Here is a 25263-nt window from a genome sequence, read left to right on the forward strand (position 1 = left end):
CATCCAGATGTCCCATTAACATTTTCCTTTAAGAGGAAAGTCTCTGGGCCCCTGGATGGTTCAGTCAGCTAAGCGTCGTGATCTTGGGGTCCTGGGATCAAGCCCCACATCTGTCTCCTTGCTTGGTGAGTCTGTTTCTCTCTCTCAGCCTGCCTCCCTGTCCCCATTTGTTTCCATGTGCGTACTCTCTCCCCCAAATGGATAAAATCTTTAAAAAATAAAAAGAGCAGACTCTCATACTACCCACATACCATGAACTCTCAGGTATTAATGTAGGAGTTAACTTTGCTGTCTATCATGGAACCTCATGCAACTCCCAATATATCTCAATTCCCAACCAGTATCAAACATCACTTTGGGGTTTTGGAAACACTATCAAACCTGAAGCCCTGAATTTGGAAGTCTTTGTAGATCTAAAGAATTGTCAGAACAGAAATAAACCAGCAAATTGTGCAAATGAGAGATTTTTGCTATGAATTCACAGTTCCAAGGATTTTAACCAGGGCTATATATCCCTGAGATACACACATTCTCCATATTTAAGTGAAAGTCACTCTAGTATATATTTGGCAATAGTATATTTTCAAAAGCCTCTTAAAAGGTCTACCTACATTCTTGGATTTAGCTATCCTAAGGTTAGAGAATTATCCTAATGAGTGGCATATACAGAGATACAAAAATATTCACTGCAACATCTTTATGGGGAAAAATTGGAAACGAGCTATAAATGTCCACCAGGGTATTTTTAAAAAGTATGGTACATAATACTGTATATTAACACTTAAGAAAATTTAGTTATGTGGGAAAATATTCATAATATACTAAAAGGAGAAAGTTATAAAGCTATATAAACAGAGAACTAGAAACTTACAAGATAGTTTTATGTATAGAAAAAAAATCTGTCAAACCATATCAACATTTTTTATGCATCCGTTACAGATTTTAAAGTAACAAATCACTTAATGAGATAAAGATAGTATCTGTTCCATTTCTTTTCTGATGTCGTTATTGCAAACACTACGTACTCACAAATATATCAGAGCCAGAAAACTACTGTGTTCTGGCCATTGAGGAGTTCTGGAAGCTGGAGGAAAAAAATCCTACAAGCACATACCCAACAATTCCAGGTACTCTAGTATGGCTGTTTAAAAGTAGTTTTCAGGGATCCCTGGGGGGCGCAGCGGTTTGGCGCCTGCCTTTGGCCCAGGGCGCGATCCTGGAGACCTGGGATCGAATCCCATGTCGGGCTCCCGGTGCATGGAGCCTGCTTCTCCCTCTGCCTAGTCTCTGCCTCTCTCTCTGTGTGTGTGTGTGTGTGTGAGACTATCATAAATAAATAAAAATTTAAAAAAATAAATAAATAAAATAAAAGTAGTTTTCAGGGCCGCCTGGGGGGACTCAGTGGTTGAGCGTCTGCCTTCGGCTCAGGGCATAACCTCGGGTCCCGGGATCGAGTCCCACATCAGGCTCCCTGCAGGGAGCCTGCTTCTCCCTCTGTGTCTCTGCCTCTCTGTGTCTCTCATGAATAAATAAATAAAATCTTTAAAAATAAATAAATAAAAGTAGCTTTCAGACTATTTAATTTCTTTCAAAAACTACTCTCTCCCTTTAAGATTTTAAGCAATCTCTACACCCAGTGTGGGGCTCAGGCTCAAACTCAAACTCTAGAGATCAAGAGGGTCAAACAGATGCTCCACTGACTGAGCCAGCCAGGCACACCTGAAGGGTACTATTCTTTTTTTGAAGTAATCTCTATACCCAACCTGGGGATCGAACCCTCAACCCAGAGGAAGAGTTGCACACTCAACCGACTGACTGAGCCAGCTAGGCATCCCTGAATGGTACTATTTTTTTTTATTTTTTTTATTTATGATAGTCACAGAGAGAGAGAGAGAGGCAGAGACATAGGCAGAGGGAGAAGCAGGCTCCATGCACTGGGAGCCCGATGTAGGAATCGCTCCCGGGTCTCCAGGATCGTGCCCCGGGCCAAAGGCAGGTGCCAAACCGCTGCGCCACCCAGGGATCCCGGTACTATTTTTAATGGCCAGTTAACTATGGTTGGCTGACTGAAGCCTTAGGGCAAGTGTATACACTGTACTCACTGGTACTATGTGCCATTTCTTCCAACTTAAAAAAAAAAAAGTCAATTCCTAGGTTTCTTTAGGGGATAAAAACTATTCACGACCCTATTTATCTACTCTGGTATATAAATAAATTTCAGATTCTTCTCATATCCACATTATATAAAAAGCACTCACCACCAGCAATTTTAAGAAAATCTTCACCTGTTGCTTTGTAAACCTAAGAAAAGAAAGGGAAATTAAATACAGTTTCTGAGCCTTCCAACATGAATACTCAACATGTCAAGGATCTCAAGTTGTAAGGACATACCTCAATGTACCGGGTCCCCATGTGATGTTTGTGCCTCTGCAATGCTAGGTCCCTGTGTTCCTCGCTTACAAACCTCACCAGAGCTTCTCCGTTCCTTCGACCCTGGGCATTCAGACAAAGTGCTGCACCTCCCCTTTGAAAAGGACAGAGAGTGGGGGTGGGGGGGTGGGAAGTACAGTGAGGAAAAAATGATAGGACACCCGTTATCCCTTTGGGATTACTAAGTAACGTAGAGATTAAAGAAAACCAACTTGGCAATATTGAGTCCTTTGAAGAATCTTGCAATATCTTGATCTGAAGACTGCCATGGTAGACCTCGCGCCCGGACTATGGTGTTGTCATCAATAAGTTCCATCTTGCTGCTGTGGGTAAAGCAGAACTTCAGGTTGCCTAATCAGCGCTAGAGACTCTGACCTATTCCCTGCTACCATTTTCCTAGTTATGCAGAAGGTATTATTTGGTATTCAGACAGACTTGTAAGAATGCCTGATTTATTTGATAACCTCAAAATTATGTGGGCACAGTTCAAAGTATTCTTTGGAAAGAAAGAAAGCCAACTGCTGGGACACCTAGGGGGCTCAGTGGTTAAGCATCTGCCTTCGGCTCAGGTCGTGACCCCAGGGTCCTCGGACTGAATCCCACATGGGGCTCCCCGCATGAGCCTGCTTCTCCTTCTGCCTATGTGTCTGTGTCTCTCATGAATAAATAGATAAAATCTTTAAAAAAAAAAAAAGGAAAGAAGGAAAGCCAACTGCCTATGCAGGTCTAACACAACTAGCCCACTTAACAAATCACTGGCTGAGTTGCCGCTTGCTTGCCATAAACTCAAAAGGACCCAGGCTCAACGGATAGGAAGCAGAGTTCTCCCAAAACCCCGATAGCCAGGAGGTTCCTAGAACCAAGGATAGGTTTAAATCGATTCTCAGATCTAGCCAGCATACCAGGTGGGGGTTTCAATCCAGTTTGACAGCAAAACCTAAGATCTGCATAAAGTTGGCAATTAACCCGCATGAGGGACCCGCGCATGCAGTCAGAGCTCTGCCACTGAACCATCTCCCCTATCAAGCAGGGCGGTTAGGGAAGCGCACGGAGTTCCAGTTCCCACACCCGTGAGCAGTTTGCAAATTACCTTGTCTACATTTTGACACCTTTTGGTGCTCTGTTCCTCCCATATTCCTATCTCCAGTAATCCCACGACACTTTCCAAATCAGTCACTTTCTCCCCAACTAAATAGACCCCAGTGTCTCTCTATGGGCAGTGACGTCAGAAGTTTTTGTTCACTTCGGGCACCAGGCAATCTCAGGAATTCACTGCAGTGATTCACAAGCAAACAGGTCTACCTGTGATCACGAAGAGATACCACCGTTTCATGCTTCTTGCCAGTTATTTCCTTTGCTTTAAAGTACAGGCTGATAGAACATACTTTAAATTATCTCAGTAAAAATCTCGTGAACTTTTAAAGCCTATGGTTTTCCCTCTGTAGGTTTTCCTGTGAGAGGATGAATAGTTCAGAGGCTGAAATACGAAGCACCGACACGATACCTAAGGGTCATGGCGACTAAGGATGCAGATATTTTTAAGTTTAATCCTATCATCCAAGCTCACTTTAAGATACAACCTTCTTTTATAAAAATAACCTGATATTTAAAAAACGGATAGCCGAAAGGTTTAGTGAAGTTACTGAAATACAAAGGGAGCTAAATATCATGATGAACATGAACATGAACAAAACAAAAAGCTCAAATGGATTACCGCTCTAGTACTTACCAAGTGCCACTTTCAAATTTGTAATTTACTCTCTCCGGATCTGAAAACCTGTGATCTGAAAATGAGAACACAGAAGTCCTCGTTTTAGCTACTGGGGAGACAGAGCCGTGGGAGGACTTTCCAGGGTATACAACGAGGAAAACACGGCAGGAGGGGATTCTGGGTTTGCAGCTGTTACAACAGCAATACTTACTATAAGGCTCTGAAATCATTGCTAAAATTATATTCCCCATATCTTCAACTTGAGAGGCTCCATACCGGGAGACCAAACTATTCTTCTCAAAATTTAAACCTGGGATATCAAGTTAAGGAAACATCTCGAGGAAGTAAAGTGAAGTGTTTCCAACCCAAGGGTTAACGCACACAGAGCCAAGAAGCCAAGTAAAATGCCTCGAAGACAGAGCATTACTTGAAATCACAGAAGAGCCGCTTCATGTCAGTCTGAACCTCACCCACACTTCCTAGAGTCTCCAACAACTGTCCTGGGTAAATATAGAGTAAAATGGCCAAAACAATCCTGTCCGGAGGCACCTCCAGTAGTAAAATTTGTTAATTGAGGGGCACCTGGGTCCTGGCTCAGGGGTTGAGCATCTGCCTTTGGCTCAGGTCGCCATCCCAGGGTCCTGGGATCGAGTCCCTGCATGGAGCCTGCTTCTCCCTCTGCTTCTCTGTGTCTCTCATGAATAAATAAAATCTTTTTTTTTTTTTTGAATAAATAAAATCTTTAAGAATAAATAAAATTTCTATAATTGAGTAGTAGCAAATGCATGAATACTAAGCACTTTCACGTAGTGTCGAACCATGAAGTATACACCAGAGCAGTAAATTCCATGCCCCTGTTATCTTTATAGCATATGCAAAGCAATGAACATGTGGACTTAAAGACACGGTTATATGGTCAAGACCACGAGGTATCAAATGGCTTTTTTAGGCTGTTCGAAAAAAAGACACTTCAGATTACTGATGACACCATTTCTGGAATGCCACTCTTACTGAGAACTTCCCTACTGGAAGACTTTTAGAGCCGTATAGGATAGTCCTCTTAGATGGCAGCGAATGCTTGAATTCGTAGAAACAATTTAAACACTCAGAGCTAACAATGGCCAACGTGGGATTCGATCAAGTGAATACATGTTTTGGGGAAGCCAGAAAGCAGGCTTTTAAGAAGCTGAAGGGTGAGACCAGAAGCGATTTCCAGCAAGCTTTATTAACTTCCAACCTCTCTAAAATAAGCACGTATTTTTATGAAGAAGCTAACGGTTATTTAAATGTTTAATTTTCTTATTTTTAAGTTTTGATACTATAGTCACACTCTGCATTGTGTGTAAATTTGCATAAATTTCGTAATGTAGTACAATCCATACAACAGGTAACACTCTGGGGCGTTGTCTTTTCTCGAAGTTTTTTTTTTTTTTTCCTCCTTTTTTTTTTTTTTCTCAAGTTTAAAAGGAAGAGTTACCTGGGGAGGTGGTTATTAGAATGTTTGCCTTTAGTTTTTTTTTTCTTTATTTTAGTTTCTAACTGATGTTTTATAAGGGTAAAAAATGAAGACAGACATCAAAGTACTACTTCCCCGCAATCAAAGAGGACACAAGGTTAAGACAGTTCAGAGAGCTCCCTTCCACCAAGCATTATAGCCAACATCTGAAGAGTTAACTCAATGAGCAATATCCCTTTCCATTTCATCCCTACACACCCTTCACCCCGCCTCTTGCTTCACTAAGGAGACATTGTTTTCCCACTGCACTGGGCAAATTCACTTTGGGTTGTCCCTCATCCAGCTACACTTCTCTGCAGTTCAACACACCACAGGTAGAAATACTGCCATAAGTTCCTTGGCAAATTAATGAACCCCACTAAACTTCAGCTTATCTGAGAGGCCAAAGCTGTGATAATCTTTACCTCCCTGGGCATTTTTGTGAAGATTACATGAGATAAAACAAGCCCAGGGCACAAAGCAGGCATTATAAAAAGTGATGTCCTCCCCCTCTTCCTAGAACCCTTGGGTGGCCAACTTTCATAACCCATGACAATCATACTTTGAGGGGTCATTCACCAGATGTCTTATTTGTATACTCACAGGATAACAATCAAGCTGACTTGGTAGATAATTTCTGCATTTCCCTACCCCCCGAAATCCCACCCTTTACATCATCTAGTGATGAAATAAATTCGCTGCCCGCTAAGGGATTCGAAAAACCACCCCAAGAGATGCTCAAGCAACAGAGCAAGGAGCATGGGTTGGGTCATTAAAATGATTACGGGGCGGGGTGGGGTTGGGGGCACTGCTGGCCCATTTGGTAGAGCATTGTGACTCCTGAGCTCAGGGTTGTACGTTCAAGTCCCACAGTGGGCATAGAGATTACTTAAAAATAAAAATCTTAAAAATTAAAACAAAAAAAGGATGAAATGATTATCCACAGAAGGTACACAATAGAGTATTAATCCAGTGCTGTTTTCAAGGAATATGATGACAGGACAGAGAAACAAGAGCCAAATGATAAAGATATTTTGGGGAGACAACTGCCCTAAATGTTCTGGGGAGGCAGGTGTGGGGGTGGGAGCGCTTTAAGAGTCTTTATGGGGGGATCCCTGGGTGGCGCAGCAGTTTAGCGCCTGCCTTTGGCCCAGAGCGCGATCCTGGAGACCGGGATCGAATCCCACATCGGGCTCCCGGTGCATGGAGCCTGCTTCTCCCTCTGCCTGTGTCTCTGCCTCTCTCTCTCTGTGTGTGTGTGACTCTCATAAATAAATAAAAATTAAAAAAAAAAAAAAAGAGTTTTTATGGGGGGAAAAAAAAAAAAGAGTCTTTATGGAGGGGATCCCTGGGTGGCTCAGCGGTTTAGCGCCTGCCTTTGGCCCAGGGCGCGATCCTGGAGTCCCGGGATCGAGTCCCACATCGGGCTCCCGGCATGGAGCCTGCTTCTTCCTCTGCCTGTGTCTCTGCCTCTATCGTGAATAAATGAATAAAATCTTAAAAAAAAAAAAAAAGAGTCTGTATGGAACTAGGAAGGATTAGCTGTGAGTAACCATAGTTTATCACACAAACACTGCCACCAAACAGTCCTTGGGAACGCTGTGATTCTAATAATGCCTTTAGCCTTGTCAGGGGCTACAAAACGGAGTCAAGAGAAAAATATCCAAAAAACGGAGACCAATCCCATTGAATAAATCACTATTTGTTTCAACCTTGGCACTACTGCCACATAGACCAGATAATTCTTTGTTGGGGTATGTGTGTGGGGGGGTGGGGATGGGTCTTGTGTATTATAGGATTTTTACTAGCATGCTGGTCTCTATCCACCCCAGTTCTGACTAAAAGGATCTCCAGGCATAGCCAAATGTCTCCGAATGGGCAAAAATCACCCCAGGTTGAAAATCATTAGTAGAGGCAAACAGTTCCCAGTTGTTCCAGCTTCACCCCTTACTATATACTGATCAGAGAAAGCTCTTATATAGGAGACCATTACTGAACAGATTTTCAAGAAAATTTGCCAAAGAAACACCACCTACAAACCCAGTAAAGTGCTTTCTCAAAGCCCCTGTCAGTACGCGTGCGTGCACACACACACACACACACACACAGACACCCTCTCTACCTTTGGAAATGAAAGAAAAAACACAAAAGTCAACCCGTGGTCCTCAGCCTGTTTTTTTGTGAAGCCCAGAAAAAGAGTGGATTTTACATGGCTAAAGGATAGAAAAAAAGAAGACTATGAGCAGAGACCACATGCAGTCTACAAAAATCGAAACTCTTGACCACCTAGACCTTTACTGAAAGTTTGCTGACCTCAGACCAAAGGAATTGCTTGCAGCTGGCCCAAACCAGAGAATGCCACAGGAATGTTTACGGCATCACAACATTTTGTCCCCAAACAGAATATTGGAGGGAAATTAAGCTTTGAGGGAATAGGGGTAGGAGAGGATATCTCACTCCAACCACTGGTTCCTCTTCTCTATAACTAAGAGGCATCTCGCCTTCCTCACCTTTGCTCAGGTGATCCCTCCACGAAGCCCCCGAATCTTCCTAATCCCCTAAAACCAGTGGGGTCCTTAGGTAACTGCCACCCAGCACCGATACTTTCTCTAACTGTGCTGGGCCGCAACCATCCATTTAAGAGCTGACTAGATATTACTATTCCTATAAAATCCTACTGTCTCCTCAACAGGGCTACAGGTCTCCTAAGCGCAGGTCCCATCTTCCTCGGATCTCTATCGACAACCACAGCATCTAGCAGGTCTGAGTTTATGGACCTAAACGGATGGCATTAAACACCATTTCATGCCAAACACTGGCTGTTTCCCCTGATTTTCCCAATAGCCCTACCAGGTAAACGCTGGTAAAACCAAAAGGATGAAGACACTAGGATTTAGAGAAGCTCCGGGACTCGCCCAGTCTCCTGGCTGGTGGGGGAGAGAGCTGGGGTCACAGTTCAGCTCTGACAGGACGACGGGCACGGAGGTCCCCGCACTAAGATAAGCAGCGGTGCTTCTCAAGGTGTGTATAAAAGTCAAGGGAAAAAGAATGAGGGCAGCCTGGGTGGCTCAGGGGTTTAGCACCACCTTCGGCCCGGGATGTGATCCTGGGGTCCTGGGATCGAATCCCATGTCGGGCTCCTGCTTGGAGCCTGCATCTCCCTCTGCCTGGGTCTCTGCCTCTCTCTGTGTGTCTCTCATGAATAATAATTTTTAAATAAATAAATAAACAAATAAACAAATAAAAAATAAATAAATAAGAAAAAGAACGAAAGTAAAAATATAAAGCATCCTGTCTGCGTAGACATAGATTAGTAGACGAAGAATTATTTACTGAACTCCACTTTTGAAGGAGGGATATGTTCTAGACACTTGGCTAACTTGGTTCCACATGACACGTCCCAACATGTTTCCCTTCAAGACATCACACACCGGGGATCAGCAGCCCTAAGCTCCTGACAACTTTTAAAAGTCACCCAACCTCCTGCATGCCCAAACCCAAACCCAAACTTACACACATTTACACACACACACACACCCTCTCTTCAGAAGGCTTGTTCGATTCCTAATCCTTACCAGAATTTAACATGAATAACAGAGAAAAAAAAAAAAAAAAAAGTTTTAGTACCAGCTCTTTGCCCTATCAATTTATAATTATATATTGAATTACTTGCTGCACGTCTGATCTTGAGAGAAGGAAAGATGAGTCTTCTGCCCTCCCGATTTATGGCTCATCATGCAACTTACTCATTCTGCCCCGGAGGCACCACAACAGCACGAACAGGCTTAGCCAGCTTTACAAATGAGAGATGCCAGGAGGAAATGCGGAAGGCTAAAGCCAGACGTGGTGGGAACACCACAAACATCTCAAGCTACAATGGAGCAAAGTGCGACACAGACACGGAGCTTCACACAGAAATCCAGGCTCTGCCTTTATTTGAATGCAAGGGACGTTTTTCCCTAGCGCCGCCTTCAAGTGACATGGATTTCAGGATTCAGATCAAACTTACACTGGCTGAAGCTGGAATTCAGAAAGCAAGATTTTACAGAGTCCATCAATATAAGCTCAACCATCTCAAGAAAACAAAAGCAAAAACCACCTCTTAAAGGCTTGCCACGATGAGTCAATCCACTCAAGAGTCACCTTTTCTGACTGCCTACAGATGGACACATGTGGTTATAAATTTTCATTTGTAAGTAATCTCTGTTTTGAAACTAAATTTTTAGTTCATACTCAGAATCACATGTATAAAAATAACAAGGACCTTGGGGGATGATCAAGTTTAAGCTACACTGTCGTGACTGCATCCCAATTAAAAATTCTAACCCCAAGCCTTTTTTACCTTGCCACAGACCCTTCGGAAGACCAGTCGGTTTCCTCCCCTTACTCATATTTAAAACACAATGGCTTAACTGCCAGACGTCGAGCGCTAAAATGCCTATGCTAATGAACAAAGGACTAGCTAACAGGATTCGGGAAGATGGAATTAGTACCCCAAAGAAGAACCGAATTTCCTACAAGTGTGTAAAGGGAAGAAGGGAAAGAAGTGATAAATCACACTTAAATGAGTCACATAATTTTAAAAAATAGGTTCTGGGGCACCTGGGGGGCTCAGTGGTTGAGCATCTGCCTTCAGCTCAGGGCGTGATCCCGGGACCGGGAGGGAGTCCCACACCGGGCTCCCTGCAGGGAGCCTGCTTCTCCCTCTGCCTCCTTCTGTATCTCTCATGAATAAATAAAATCTTTAAAAAAAATAAAAAATAAATAAATAGATTAAAACTAGGTCCTATAAATAACCTTCTAGGTTTTAAAGTGAGCTCTCAAAGAAGCAAATCAAGAATATAACTAGGAGTCATGGCAACAAAAGTTTTTTCATACCAGTAATAAAATTCTGGGGGAAAAAAAAAAAAATCCAAAACCATAGTTTCGACTCTATTCCTCAGAAGCTTACTCTTTCCAAGAGTAAAAACAGTAAGACCCGTCATAACAAATACTACTTCAGGAGGTATTAGTGTAACAAAACACAGAACTGACAACTCGACTGTACCCTCAAAGAAAGAAAAAAGAGAAGTAGGGGCTAATGCAACAAAAGAGTGACCATTTTTTACTTTAAAAAAAAAAAAACACTTCTGTGGGATAAATTAGGAGAGAAAGAGAGAGACTAAGAAAGCAAGTGTTCTAATGCCTTCTAAATCAAACCAAAGAATTATCCTGAAATTCCCAAACTCCTATTTTAAAAGAATACTGTTTTATAATAAAAACAAACCACACAAAATTAACAAAACTGTGAGTGCTGGCCAAGAATATACAGTCTCTCCAGTCACTCACGATAGACCACAAGCCAGAGTATCTGTGGATTTGGCTGCTATCACGCCGACGCGATGCCAAAGATAATTCCTCCCCCTGCAGCTAACAAGGTCAACTACTAACCGAGCTTAACTGTACACTTGGTGATATTTAAAATCCCTTTCATACGCAAAAAGGTCCCAAGGAGGCTTCAGCACTTCCCTCCCCCCGTCAGGCGGGCAGGGGGTTTATGCAATTGTAAAGACCCGGTTCCGTGGGTCAGAACAGGCAGAGGGAGCCACCCCGGCTCTGCGCGGAGGGAAGCAAAGTCAACCTGCAAGATCAGCCGCGGCCACCCGGGCTGAGGTTTTAAAGGTCTGTATCCCACCTCACTCAAAGTTCAATGTTTTTAAGCGTAAGAGGGTTTAAATAAGGTCTTAATCAGGAAGGACGTCCTTTGAAGTCCTCAGAAGCTGCTTTTCTTCATCCGAGACCCCCTAGCACCCCAGTGAGGCTCCAGGGATCACAGTCCACGTGGGAAAGTGGCTGCGTGGCCGCGCAGGTCCTGCCCATGGTGAGACAGGGAAAGGGAGGCTGCGGGGTTCGCTAAGGTCACCCCCAACGAGTCGGACTCCAGCGCCCGTGTTCTTCACCACTCTGCTATTAAGGTTTCTAGCTTCATCTTTAACGCATGGGAAAAATAGGCCAGTGTCACGGCGTCGGCACGTGGGTGCACTCGCCTCCTTCACCCCCATCAGAAGTGGCCCAACAGCTCCCCCACACACACACCTACTGACCATCAGACGGGCAGATAAGAGTAGTTTAGGGATTTTTTTTTCTTTTTATCCTGACAGTGGAAAACTGCACTAGTCAAACGGCCTTTGCTAATGATACACAACACACACACATGCAACTGGATAGAAATTTTACAAAATCGATTCCCCTTTCTTGTCGAACACTCCTTGGGTCAGTATGTGCTCAGGAAACACAACATGAACTTACAAGGGAGGTCCTCTGTGTTAAGACCCAGCCCCACCCTCAAATGAACTTTATAGATTCTAGAATATTATCCCCTGGTCAAGGGGATTTTTACATCAGAATGATTCTGGCTCAAATGTTGGCGATTCCACTTAAAACCTCTAAGTCTCTGTTTCCCCAGCTGTAAAAAGGAGAGGACGTTCCTCTGCCGGTTGTGAGGAGGCTGCTGGTGGCATACAGGGTGGGCACCTAACTCCCTCGTTTTCTTTTACCTGCTCTCCTTACATGGCCAAGACTTTATTAAAAAGTTCTTATTAAGCTTGACAAAGTAAACACCATGGAAAAGGTCTTGATTAGTGAGAATAAGTTAGTTTGTGAATCACAAAGCCAAGAAAACATGGGAAAAAAAAAAGAAAGAAAACATGGGTTAAGAAGGCTGGAGGAAGTAATTCCATCTACCATGCAGGGGAATAGGGTTGCTCTTCTTTTAAAATGGATAAAAGAAGTCATTCATACAAACAGTCCCATATTTGAAATGTCTTTTTCACAGAAGAAAACCAGCATAAATTCCCTGCAAAAAAATCAAAGAGAACTCCTCCCTCCCTCCCCCACACCTCCAAAAACCAGGGGCACCTGAGTGGCTTAGATGGTTAAGCATCTGCCTTGGGCTCACTCAGGCCATGACCCAGGGTCCTGGGATGGAGCCCCGCGTCGGGCTCCCCGCTTTTCAGGAATCTGCTTCTCCCTCTGTGTATACTCACTGTCAAATAAATAAAATCTAAAAAAAAAAAAAAAAAATCAGAGATCCTAATTCCTATTTTCATACCCTTAGCATCTCACCTGATTAAATAAAAAGCTACAAAACGCTACCCACAGTTCACCTGCTAACAGAGGTCTTCTCTCCTGCGACCACATACTTTAAAAGGCAGGTAACAAAATGGCAACTTGAAGAACTCCTAAGTGGTCTCAGAACCAACACGAGGACAAAAGAGGGAAATAAGTGCTAAAACTAAGGACCAGAACCGCATTCAAGAAATTCCTAAACCCTTTATTTCATCAAAGGAGTCCTACTTTTTCATTTACATAGCTGCTGGTGGTTTACAAAGCTTTCCTTTTGGGAGTTTTGGTTCTGGGAGTTTGGGGAGTACTGGAGCTAAAAGTGAGGCTTGGAAAAGGCAAGTAACTTTCCTTCCCAAGAGCCTCTCCCTCTCCCGGTTTACCTGGTTGAACAGGTAATCCCTCAGGAGCAAATGACTCCCCATCTACTTGGCAAAACCACTGAGGATGTGTAATGTCCACCTCAACGTTTCCAAATTCAGTGTCGTTTCCACATCAGAAAGGGAAATATTGAGTGATTTGAAAGAACACGACTCTTCAGACACTGTAGAAATGCTCAGCATAGAGAAGGGCAAGTACATAGTCAAATTGGGTAGGACTGTTTTTGACCTGGGGACTTTGGTGGCCCGGTCAAGGAAATAATGTTTCCTCTCAACATGAGTCATAAAATAATTGATCACAGCTGCAATGTGTGTGTGTGTGGGGGGGGGGGGGGAGAAACACTGACAGGAAAGCTTAAGAATCCTTACCTATTAAATGGGAAATAAATATGCAGATAAAACACTAATAAAAAGTTAAGATTAAAATTCTATTTTCTGGGTGGTAATAACACTGTAAAATCCAAGACTCTTCCAATGTAAGCCCAAAGAAAGTAGGATATAATTAAGAAATTTAAGAAATAGAAAATGCCCTATTTTTTTCCAGTGAATGCATTACTAAGTGGCGATGAGCTCCTTCTCCATAGTTCAAGTGCCTGAAATGGAGACCAAGTTAGCTTTATTCACAATTAATTTGTTTACTATAGGCAAGTATTTCTGATTTTCATCTTCATGGCACTTGAAAAAAGAACTACCGGGGATCCCTGGGTGGCTCAGTGGTTGAGCACCTGCCTTGGGCCCAGGGCGTGATCCTGGAGACCCAGGATCGAGTCCCACATTGGGCTCCCTGCATGGAGCCTGCTTCTCCCTCTGCCTGTGTCTCAGCCTCTCTCTCTCTCTCTGTCTCTCATGAATAAGTAAAGATCTTAAAGAAAAAAAAACAACCTACCAACAAATAATTGTAGAGCTAGAATTAAAATGAATGACAAAAACAAATCAGCAAAGCATCACATCTAGTCATTTAAATGTCAGTTCAATTTTTTCATTTAAAAAGTACTATATGCTGGTGTGTAGATAATAAAGCAAAGTAAAAAAGTCCAGTTTACCACACTGAAAATGTTTACTAATAACCCCAAATTTTATTCATGTGAAGGTTTTAAAAAGAAACTGAGAAAAAACAAACAAAAACAAACAACAAAACCAGATGAACTTTTATTAAGTTTTCCCTAAACCGTCAACACATTGAGAAAACTGAAAAAACCCAAATGTAAGAACCTCTTGCTTGTAGCTATGGAAATTTTTACCAGCATGTGACCTATAATCACTAAGGGAAGATGGTCTTTGCCAAAAAGAGGCTACCAAATAGTCAAGAATAAACAGTTCTTGATATACTGCTTTTTCTACTCAAGTCGTCTTTTTCTAAATTAGATAACTTAATTAGATTTTCCTTCCAACTATTTTTTTTCTAGGTTTTTTTGAATCTGTTTCATCTACCTTAGACTTCCCTGTAAGTCTGTAAATCTGTGAGCAAATAATATTTGTTGTTTAAGGCACAGTCTAATAGAATCTTTATGGTAGCCCTAGCCGACTAATATAGTATTTGAACCAACAATTAGTAAGAATTTTTTTGCTGTCTCAACCTTTTAATTCTTACACGAACCCCCTCAAAATGAGCTTAATACACACCCCCTCCCCCCAGCACTAATGATGCTAAAGCAAATTTCCAGCTAACTACTTCCAGAAAGAAGGCAGACACAATGGATTTGACCGGCTTACAAAGGGTTGGGAAAAAAACGTACAAACAGTATTTTCCAATCAGAAAAAGAAATTTTGAAATAAAACAAGAATCAGGCTTCAGCTCCTGAAAAGAATGAGTAAGTTTAAGAATAAACATCTATAACCCACAAGTTCCTGAAAGTAACTTAAATCCGACTTCAAGTTCGTTCTCATAGTGGCTTTGGGTGAGTTGCCCAACTCTTCTATTACTCAATTTCACATCTGATGTTGGCACATGACTGCTTATTAGTTAGCACTTTAAAGACTTACTGGATGAAAGATGATGTGTCAGTCATGACTACGAGATTAGTGATTATAAAATTTACTTTTACAATACACAGTGCATCAAATATACTATCCTGGTAATGAAAGAATTTGGGGGTAAAGCATCAACCTCATTTTACCATCTCAAAAGATGACTCATTATAGTCACCACAATCTCATGTGTATTTAAGAAACCCAAGGAAGGTTAAAAGGGGTACCCATGAAAATATTTGTAAACAGCAAATACCCACTACTTAAAAAAAATTCTTATCCATTCAAAAGATGTCAAAGTAAGCCCTAAAACCAGGAGAGTCAAGAACAAGTGGCCTTAGAGTCAGTATCAGAGAAGGTGGTCTCCACATTCTCCATCAACAACAACAAAAATCAAACATTCCCATAATACAAACTTCAATTCTGTTTAAATGCGTTCAACTCACAAAAATCCAACTCTAAATCCATCTAACTAAATCAGTACTCAAATTCAGTAAATTACTACTTTGAAAAATGCCTGTAATTGTACTATTAGTTCTTCCTAATACAACAGATAAATTTTGGACAGGGTATTTCATTCATACATTCACAAAGTAAAAAAAAAAAAAAAATTTTAGAGGTGGGGCAGCTGGGTGGCTCAATCAGTTAAGCAACTGACTCTTGACCTTGGCTCAGGTCATGATATCAGGGTCGTGAGAAGAAGCCCTAAGTCTGGCTGTGTACTCAGTGAGGAGTCTCTCTCCTGGAGATTCTCTCTCTCCCTCTTTCTCTGCCCACCGCCCTCCTACACTCTCTCTGTAAAATAAGTAATTTTTTTTTAAATTTTAGGGGCCCCCAGATGGCTCATTTGGTTGAGCCTCCGACTCCTGGTTTAGGTTCAGGTCATGATCTCACGGGTCATGGGATCAAGCCCTGCCTAGGTCCCCAGCTCAGTGGGGGAGTCTGTTTTAAGATCCTCTCCCTCTGCCCCTCTCTCCACTTGCACACTCCCGTGCACACACACTCTCTCAAATCAATCTTTTAAAAAACATTTTAAATCTCTTATATGGTCATTTTATCTGGAACTACCTTTTCAAATGATTCTTGGGTAATCACTTAAAGGATACACTCTGTCATTGCTGCAACATCCAGTTTATCAATGTCAGGTGAGCCAGGGCAACACTTCTTGAATTCTTTTCGGAGATCAAAAAAGGAATAGAAGCATTCAGGCAATAATACATTCTGAGGAAGGACAAGGTAGACACTGTTAACTAGATGAATTTAGTTCAATGGCACTTTAATAATTAGAAACCTAAAAATTAAATGTAAGTATATTTTACCACAATTAAGTTTTTAAAAAATCAAATATGAGTGACATTATTTTCTAGCACGTATCCTATCCTATATACAAGTATCACAGAAAAAAATGATCTTACTTTAAGGTAATAGGTTACATTTGTGTTCCATTACGCGTTCCATTCAAAATTCTTTTCAAGCTATAATACATTTGGGCTGTCATATTTCCTGACTGACAGAGCTATACACTTTTCAGCCATACCCACCTGTGTATTTTCAGGCAGCAATATGAGAACTGAAAGTTCTCATAAAGACACTTATGTTTACAGTGTCTACCTAGACACTGGAATCAATCACAAAACATAGTATTTTTAAATATTGGTTTTGTGTAATACAGATTTTCTGTACTGAAATCAGAGTAAGATAGCAAATTCCTGATTAACCAAAAAGGATGATTTTTGTGCCAAGTTAACTGTTCCACATTTTTCCCCAACCAAGATTGTGGCTATACATGAGAACTCAAATTAGACTTAAAAGATACCACAAATCTCAAGTGCAAAGGAGAAATAGCGACCTGCCGTTCTTAGCTACTAGCACCACTCTTGTGGTTATTAAGCATGTTCAACTGTTTGGGCAAATATTATACTATTATGTTTTTGCTTCTCCTAGTGGGAGGAGGGACCCCACACTGAATAACTTTGAAAGATCAATTTCTTTAAAACTGAATTCAGATTTTTCTTAAAATCTCAGAATCGTTTCTATTCACTCACTGGGAATTTCTACCCATCTATACATTAGAAAGTCAAGGAAATAAAGACTGTTTAATGTTTGCAACCTGTAACATTTACGCAATAATGTCTCTTTCTTCCAGATTTCCTAAGTGGATTCTATCAGATGTAGACCTGCTTCTGCTATATTTAAAATAGATATCAGGGCACTCAGCTGGTAAAGCATATCACTTTTGATATTGGGGCTGTGAGTTCCAGCCCCACACTGGGTGTAGGGATTACTTTAAAAATCTTTAAAAAATAAAATAAAGGGGTCCCTGGATGGTGCAGCGGTTCAGAGCCTGCCTTTGGCCCAGGGCGCGATCCTGGAGACCCGGGATCGAATCCCACGTCGGGCTCCCGGTGCATGGAGCCTGCTTCTCCCTCTGCCTTTGTCTCTGCCTCTCTCTCTGCGTGTGACTATCATAAATAAATAAAAATTTTAAAAAATAAAATAAATAAAATAAAATAAATATTGTACCATGGTCAGTTACCAAGAAAATGGTGAATCTTCAAAATTACCTACAAAAATCCTCATTTAAGAGCTGTTGATAACTCACATGTTCAACAATAAAAGATTTAGTTTAAATTGCTGTAACCACTTAAAATATCATTTAATTCTTATGAAAGATACTGATGTTAAAAAAGGAAGATATTGATGTTATATTAAATTATAAAGTAGGCTAAAAAGTGTGTGTAGTATAAATGCTCCTTGTAAAAATAGAAAGGAGCTTTCTGCTTTTCTACAGAAACCTGGAAAAATATTTTCAAATATGTTCATATTAGAGAAAAATACAGTTTTCTGAATGGCAAGATTATTTTACCATTTTCCTTATTTTTTCTTAATAAATAGAATTACTTTATGATACTAGTTTCTTGTTTTCGGATACTACATTGTTTTAGGTTTCTTTATCACAATTCTAATAGAAGTAACTCAGGAAAATATGGGAGGTTTTCCCATATATAAAGCAGTCCCTCGAAAATAATAAAAACAGCTGTTTTCCTCCAGCCCAACAGGGAAAGGATTAAGTTTTATCCCTCTCTATAGGAGTTTGGGGGGAGTGAAAAAAAAATCCTTATCTATTTCTGGATCAAGGGCATAGCAACTGGTCTAGCATGAGTGAAACACACTTCCCCCTTTTAATGGAACAATTACTGACACTGCTGTAAAAGGAGTGGTTTTCTCAACTCTTAAGATACAGAAACTTGAATTTCTCCTTCAGACTTTTGAAATTGTCATTATGTATTTAACATGTATCTTTACATTTCTTCCCTAGTGAGGTCAAAAAGGGAAATCTGCACTGACTAGCCACTATACTTGTGACATCAAATGTCAGTCTAGAGCTTTCTTTGAAGACTTGCCTCATCCAGTTTCCTTAAAAATATTTCACTTTTCAAGTGCAGTATTTGCCTACCACAATAAAAAGTTACAGCTCAAGCTAATTACGTTGATAAGATCAACTATATTAGCAATGATTGGCTACACTGGGCCTGCCCTCTGTGCTCTCCATTTCCTCACAGCCCCTCGGTATCCTTCCCAGGGAGAGAAATCACAAAGCTGCAGTCAAAGTCTTATTTTTCTCACTCCATATTCTTTTCCACATCAGGGAGACCAGCCAAGGTAAAAGATGAGGCTGACCCTACTGTTTCAATACAATATTTAATCAGTTTTGAACATTTGCTAAGTCAAAGTGCAGCAGGCTATAATTAATGTTTCACTAGTTATATGGCTAAGTCTCTACCCAGTACAAAGCTCTTTAATGAATTAGTTACAATTAAAAAGATTTCATTGAACTTTTTGCTTTGCTCCTTCCTTTCTAGGATAAGGCATTTTCCACACAGAGGAGATTACAAGGTCTTAAAAATGGAAAAGTCAATGTTCTCTCCTACTTGCTAGTAAATGAAATGTCAAAGATTCAGCTAATATGCTCTGGAAAAGGGAGACTAGGTCAAAACGCAACATCAAGAGAAGCTTTAATTAAGTCACCACAGAGCATCTATAAAATTACCTCTATTGAAGGGTCATGAATATTTTTGTGGTAAAATACCCATAACACCGGATTTTGACATCTAAGTGTACAGTTCGGTGGCATTAAGTACAGTCACATTGTTATCAAACCATCACCACCATTCTTTTGTCATCTTCTCAAGCTGAAATCCTGCCGTGAAACAGTAACTCCCAACATGCATCTTTTTAAAATGGAGAAACTTGGATAAACCATAAAAAAAAATAAAGTATTAAAAAAAAAAAAAAAAATCCTCCGGTCACTCCCAAAAGTCCAATCATTCCCTGAGAAGCCAGCACACACTGACCTTCTTGGAAGCCTCAGGATGCAGGATTTGCCGGACATGAAGCTGCCCATCAGTACAGAGGCAGAAGGAGGTTCCGACCCCAATATTCAGCTCGTTGCTTACGGACTGGTTAAACTGAAAACGAGACACAGCGACGCAACTGATGCAGGATTTCCAAAGTGGCCCCACGTGTTGATAACCGGGGAACACCGCGCTCCGCTAGGGGGGCGGCGGGGCTGGGGCAGCTCCCTTCCCACAAACCATCTGAGGGTCCTTTAGCTGGGGAAGCTCTCCAATCAACCCACATTTCCCGGACAGGAGAATTCAGTATCTGCATCGGCCCGCCCGTCCCCTCTTCCGTTTGTGCAATAAATCCACATTCAAGACTTTTATTTAAGTCGGGTCCTCGTTTCATCAGCAGGTTGCCTTCAGATTACATCATTCCCCGCTGTTACTTTATGTTTGGATGTTCCGAGATTAAGAAGGATGCCAGCGTCTGATAAACAAACGTGATTAATGGGGAAAGCCTGGCAACCCCAAAAGGAGAACTTTCCCCTAATAATTTGCAACTTGTGTGCTGGGGGGGGGGGGGGGGCGGAGAGATCGGACACGCACCTGTGCACAGGTGAGCAGCGCCCCGCCCCGCCCCCGGATCCAGTAACCCGTCAGAACCGCAAAGCAGCCCTAAAGCTGCACTAAGGGGATCCCGCCCGTTGCACGGTGACCCGAACGAGCAGCCCTACAGGTGCCGGCCCCAAACCCAAACCCCAACCCCAACCCCGCGGGGAACAGGCGCCGCCGGAGTCAGGGCCTGGGGCGCCAGCGTTCAAAGTGCGCTCGTCATTCATTTGGTAAAAACCCGACGGACTCGGGGGCCCCCCAGGAATGACCCGAAAAGCAGCAACTTTGGGCCGCGGTCCTGGGCGCTGGGGGGCTGGGAGGGGCGGCGACCCCCTCGCAGAAGGGCCCCCCCCCGGGCCTGCAGGCCGGGTTTGCGCCCCCGCGGCCCGGCGTCCCGCCACCTGCCCGGGGATGCGCCACCTGCCCGGGGCTGTCACCTGGCGGAGGGCTTGGTCCAGCTGCGGCGCGGAGGACAGACTGTCCGCGTCGATCTTGGTCTCGGCTCTGCAGTCCTCCGTCAGCTCCAACTGATCCGGTCTGACTAGTACTTCGTGCAGCTGCCCCACCTGCAGACGGGAAAGCGGCCGGGTCAGTCCCGCTCCCCAGCCCGGGCGCCCCCGCGCCCCCCGGGCCCCCCAGCGGAGCTCACCTGTCGCGGGCGGCTCGGGCGGCGAGGCCCGCGCGCCCCGGCCCTGCCCCCACCCGGATCCGGCCGAGCCCCGGGGGTCCCCCGGCTCCGCGCGCCGCCTCCCCACCCGAGCCGGATTTGGGATCAGCCAACCGGGGCCCCAGCCGTCGGCCAACCCGTCCGCCTGCAGCCCGGACCCCGTAGGCCTCGGGCCCGGCCTCGTAGGCGGCCGAGCAGACCCTTGTTTACCGACTCCCCCAACTTGTAGGGCAAACTCCTGGCCCCGTTCCTCTCGTTTGGGCCAGAACCCTGGAGAGAAATACCTTCTTGTTGGCCAGATCCACGACTTTCCATAGGAGCAGGATCAGCTCCTTCTCATCCGAGCCCAGCTTGGCCCCGGTGGCCCCCGCGGTGATCCCAAAAAGCACCACCAGGTAATCCGGAGACGCCGTCATGACGGTAGGCGGGGAGGGGGAGCGGGGGGTTGGGAGCGGCGAGGTGGGGGGAGGCCGGGGAGGCCGGCGCTGAACCCGCTCCTCGGAGGAAAAGAAAGAGCGCCCACCCCCTCCGCGCGGCCGCGGGTGCAGAAGCGGTCACCGGCCGCCCGGCGCACACCTGGCCCGCGCTCCGCGCCCCGGGCAGGGAGGGGTGGCACGGAGGGCGCGGGAGGCTGCCCTTTCTGAATCCGGTCGCCGTGCGTCTATGCAAAAAGCCAGGAGCAGGGCTGCACCCCGGGCGGAGCGCGCAATGGCTGAAAGCTTTTCTGTTTTGGGATGTGGCTCTACCTGCCCGCCCCTTCCCCCTCCCCCACGTGGTGCAGGTAAGAGACACCTGGCGGCGCCGGCCCATTGGCTCCTTCAAACCACGACGTGGCAGCGGTGGGGGAGGAGGCCGCCCGGGGAGCCGGAGAGGGGGCGGGAGACAATGGCTGGATGAATGGGGAGGGGAGGGGAGGGAGGGCGAGGGGCGGGGAGCGGGCGGCGGCCACCTCGAGGGCAGCCGGGGCCGGGCGGGGAGGCTGGGGGCGCCGAGGGGGACGGGGCCGCGGGCGGCCGGGGTTCTCTTCCAGGGTCGGGGGAGAAAGGAGGCCAGGGGTGAAGGCGCGGGGGGCGCGGGGGGCGCGGGGGCCGGGGCCGGGGGCCAGCGCTCCTCGGCGTGCGCACCGCGGACGGAAGCCGGGGACCCCCCACCCCGCGCTGGGGCCCGGGCCACGCTGCCCCCCCCGCGAGGTTCGCGCAGAGCCGCAGGGGTCCCCGCGAGGGCCCTCGGGCACCGCGCGCCCCGCTTCCTCGTCCCTCCACGACGCCCTCCATGCCCGAGCCGCCCGCGGACTAGAACCTTCTCCGCCCGGCCCGGCCCGGCCGCCCCCGCCCCCGCCCCCGCGGCCGCCCGCGCGCTCGTCGGGGCCGGGGAGACCACGTGGCGGGCCGCGCGGGGAGCCCCGGGGCCGACGTCGCCCGAGCTCTGCGCGCTCTGGGAGCCCGAGGTCCGGGAACAGCGGGGCGCGCCGGGCGCAGGGCGAAGCCGGGGCCGGACCCGGAACCCGTCGGGGGCGGGGCGGGGCGGGGGTGGAGTCGGGGGAGCCCCGCGGGCCGGGCCGGGCCGGGCGGCGCAGGGGGCGGTGCAGGGGGCGGGGGGCCGGGGGCGGGGGGCTCGCCCCTGAGCCTCGGGATGCGGGGGGCGGAGGGGGTCGGCGGCGGCGGCCTCGCCCCGGGTCCCCGAGCCCCGAGCCGCGCTCCCGCCCGCCGGCGCCGCGGGGGCAGGGACTGGGCGCGGAGGCGGCGGGGAGGGACCTGGCGGAACCACCCAGCCTGCACTGCAGCGGGCGCGGCCGCCGGAGGAGCCGGTTCCCCGGGCCCCCCCCCCCCCCGCCGGGGTGCGCGGGGCTGGGCGCGCAGGAGGCGGAGACGGAGGGAGGCACCTGCCCCGCCGGGGCGCGCGGGCCGGGGGCTGGGCGCGTGGGGGGAGGCGGAGGCACCTGGCCCCCCCGCGGTGCGTGGGCCGGGAGAGGGAGGCACCTGCCCCCCATGCGGTGCGCGGGGCCCCTGGGCCGGGCGCGCGTGCGGGGAGAGGGAGGCACCTGCACCCGGTGCAGTGCGCGGGGCCGCGGGGCTGGGCGCGGGGGCGGGGGCGGGGGAGGCACCTGCCCCGCCGCGCCCCGGGGCGTCGGGCGCTCGGTTGGATCCCGGGGCTCTGCGGGGCGCGCCCGTCGGGGCTCCCGCGTCTGGGGCGGCCCCCTCCCGACCCGGCTCCCCTTCCTGCTTCAGGAAGCGGGTCACCGGGTTCTGAGGTGCTGGATCTAAATTCTAATTTGTGCAACGAGGAGACGAGGACGGGGATTTCGCGCGGTCCTGGGCCCGCCCCTGCAGCCCCGGGGCCGGGACGCCGCCGGACAGACGCTGGGCACTCCACGAAGATTTGTGCAAAGGTCTCAGTGGGCGACGCCACCCATTTTTTGCGGCTCTTGCTTCCTAGCGCGGCACAGGGTTCGTCTCTGCGAGCGGGAGCCCACAGGGAACCCAAGTCTCCGGTGGTTAAGAAGAGGAGGTGCTAAGTCTTCCACAGACAAACCTACTTTTGTGAAATACGGCAAATGCACGAGTGCCAAGGGAAGGAAATCTGTGCAACACAGTGCAGTTCTGAATACAAAACTTTTTTTTTGTCTATCTAGAATGATTCTAATATAGTGGGAGTGGTCAATAGGAGGTGCCTAGAAGGGTCCTTGAAGAGGGGGTCATTCTACCTGTGGTCTTCACTCAAGACCACACCTAAAACTCCCCAAACAAATGAGAATCTGTGTGTGTGTGTGAGTGTGTTAGCAGAGACCTAATTGCTCGACCGGCCACACAATAACTTGCCTGTATTCATGAAAGGTTATAAAGGACAAAGACTCAAGAACTTCTTTTTATTTACTTATTAGAGGGGAGACAGCATGAGAGAGATCATGGGGGGGATAGAAAGAGAAGCAGACCCCTCCCAGAGCGGGGAGCCCCATGCAGGACTCCATCCAGGACCCCAGGATCACACCTGAGCCAAAGGCACACTCTTACCTGCCTCAGCCACCCAGGTGCCCTGAAGAACTATGTGAAAGGAATTTATGAGACATGACAACTATGTGCCACGGGGATCCTGGACTGGGCAAAAAAAATTTTTTTTTCTTTTTGCTTTAATGGACATTATTGAGATAACAGGAAAAATTTGAGTAAGGTCTGTACAATAAAATGAAATTGTATCTGTTAATTTCCTGTTACTTATATTACTAAGGTTTGGCAGGAGAATATTTTCTGTGTTAGGAAATCCCCATTCTTTAGGGAGAAGGAATAATGTATATAATTTTACTCTCAAATGATTCCATATATGGTATATATGTATATCTAGATGAGACAGAAAATGATAAAACCAATCTGGCAAAATGTTAACATTGGTGAATCTGAGTGAAGGAATTTTTTATAGTATTCCTTGAAACTTTTAAAGCCTTTTTAAAAAAATTTTAGAGAACTTTTTGCTGCCACCACCATTTGATGTTTAACAAGGCTCTTTCTGATAACTTCCTATGCTAAGCTAATCCCTTCTTCCTGTAGAATGAATCCATTTTCTTTGTCTTTTCCTTAGGGAAAAAAGGAAATAAAGGTCATCGATTTTTTTGTATAACAATCCCAAGTCATTTAAGGGTGTTTTTAAATAACTTTCTTAGACTAAATCACTGCAAGCCCTTGAATCTTTCATTGTGAATCTTTTCTACTTTTAATTCTTTTCCTTTTTTTAAAGGTTTTATTTATTCGTGAGAGGCAGAGACACAGGCAGAGGGAGGGACCCCAGGATCCCTGGGGCAGGCTCCCTGGGGGACCCCAGGATCATGCCCTGAGCCGAAGCCAGCCGCTTAACCAGTGAAACACCCAGGCATCCCTTTAATTATTTTCTTTACACTCCTTGGACCCTTTTCCTTTTATCACTTTTAATAAAATTTTTTAAGTTTATTCATTAGAGAGAGAGAGAGCAGGAATAGGGGGAGAGGCAGAGGGAGGAGGAGAAGCAGGCTCCCCACTGAGCAGGGAACCCAATATAGAGCTCATCCCAGGACCCTGGGATCCTGACCTGAGCCAAGAGCTTAACAGACAGCCACTCAGGCCCCCCTCTTTTATCACTTTTAGAGCGCAGCTCTTGAACTGGGCAAAATTCAGATGAGTCTAGCCACTGACACAGTAGTTTCTCTATGTTTCTTTTTTTAAGATTTTATTTATTTATTAATGAAAGAGAGAGCACACATAGGAGGAGAAGCAGATTTCTCGCCAAGTGCGGGTTCACGGTGTGATCCTGGAGTCCCGGGGTCGAGTCCCCCATCCGGCTCCCGGCAGGGAGCCTGCCTGTGTCTCTGCCTCTCTCGGTGTCTCTCATGAATAAATGAATAAAATCTTAAAAAAAAAAAAAAAAAAGTTAGTCAAAGTATGGATCTTTGAGCTCACTGAATAGACACCATGAGCAAAGCTCACCCTCCTGAGTTGAAAAAATTTATGGACAAGAAGTTGTCATTGAAATTAAACGGTGGCAGTCATGTCTAAGGAATAGTGTGGGGGTTCGATCCCTTTATAGAACTT

General features: G+C 45.8%; 1 protein-coding gene across 5 annotated transcripts in view; it reads right to left on the bottom strand.

The window, feature by feature from the left end:
- ESRP1 (epithelial splicing regulatory protein 1) overlaps window positions 1-21562 on the bottom strand; it is a 55689-nt gene extending 34127 nt beyond the window's left edge. For 3 of the 5 annotated variants that reach the window (XM_077876226.1, XM_077876228.1, XM_077876227.1), the window contains exons 1-9: window positions 20992-21562; window positions 20478-20606; window positions 19441-19554; window positions 16192-16306; window positions 4353-4451; window positions 4160-4214; window positions 2643-2753; window positions 2392-2524; window positions 2259-2301 (exon numbers count right to left, since the gene is read on the bottom strand). In XM_077876226.1, coding sequence (XP_077732352.1) covers window positions 2259-2301; window positions 2392-2524; window positions 2643-2753; window positions 4160-4214; window positions 4353-4451; window positions 16192-16306; window positions 19441-19554; window positions 20478-20606; window positions 20992-21123 — 931 coding nt within the window. In that variant the 5' untranslated portion in view covers window positions 21124-21562. The remainder of the gene's footprint in view (window positions 1-2258; window positions 2302-2391; window positions 2525-2642; window positions 2754-4159; window positions 4215-4352; window positions 4452-16191; window positions 16307-19440; window positions 19555-20477; window positions 20607-20991) is intronic. The other 2 variants (XM_077876229.1, XM_077876225.1) reach the window with 1 other exon arrangement.
- Window positions 21563-25263: the final 3701 nt, after the last annotated feature.

Source organism: Canis aureus, chromosome 28 (assembly GCF_053574225.1).
Source record: "Canis aureus isolate CA01 chromosome 28, VMU_Caureus_v.1.0, whole genome shotgun sequence".
NCBI lineage: Eukaryota > Metazoa > Chordata > Mammalia > Carnivora > Canidae > Canis > Canis aureus.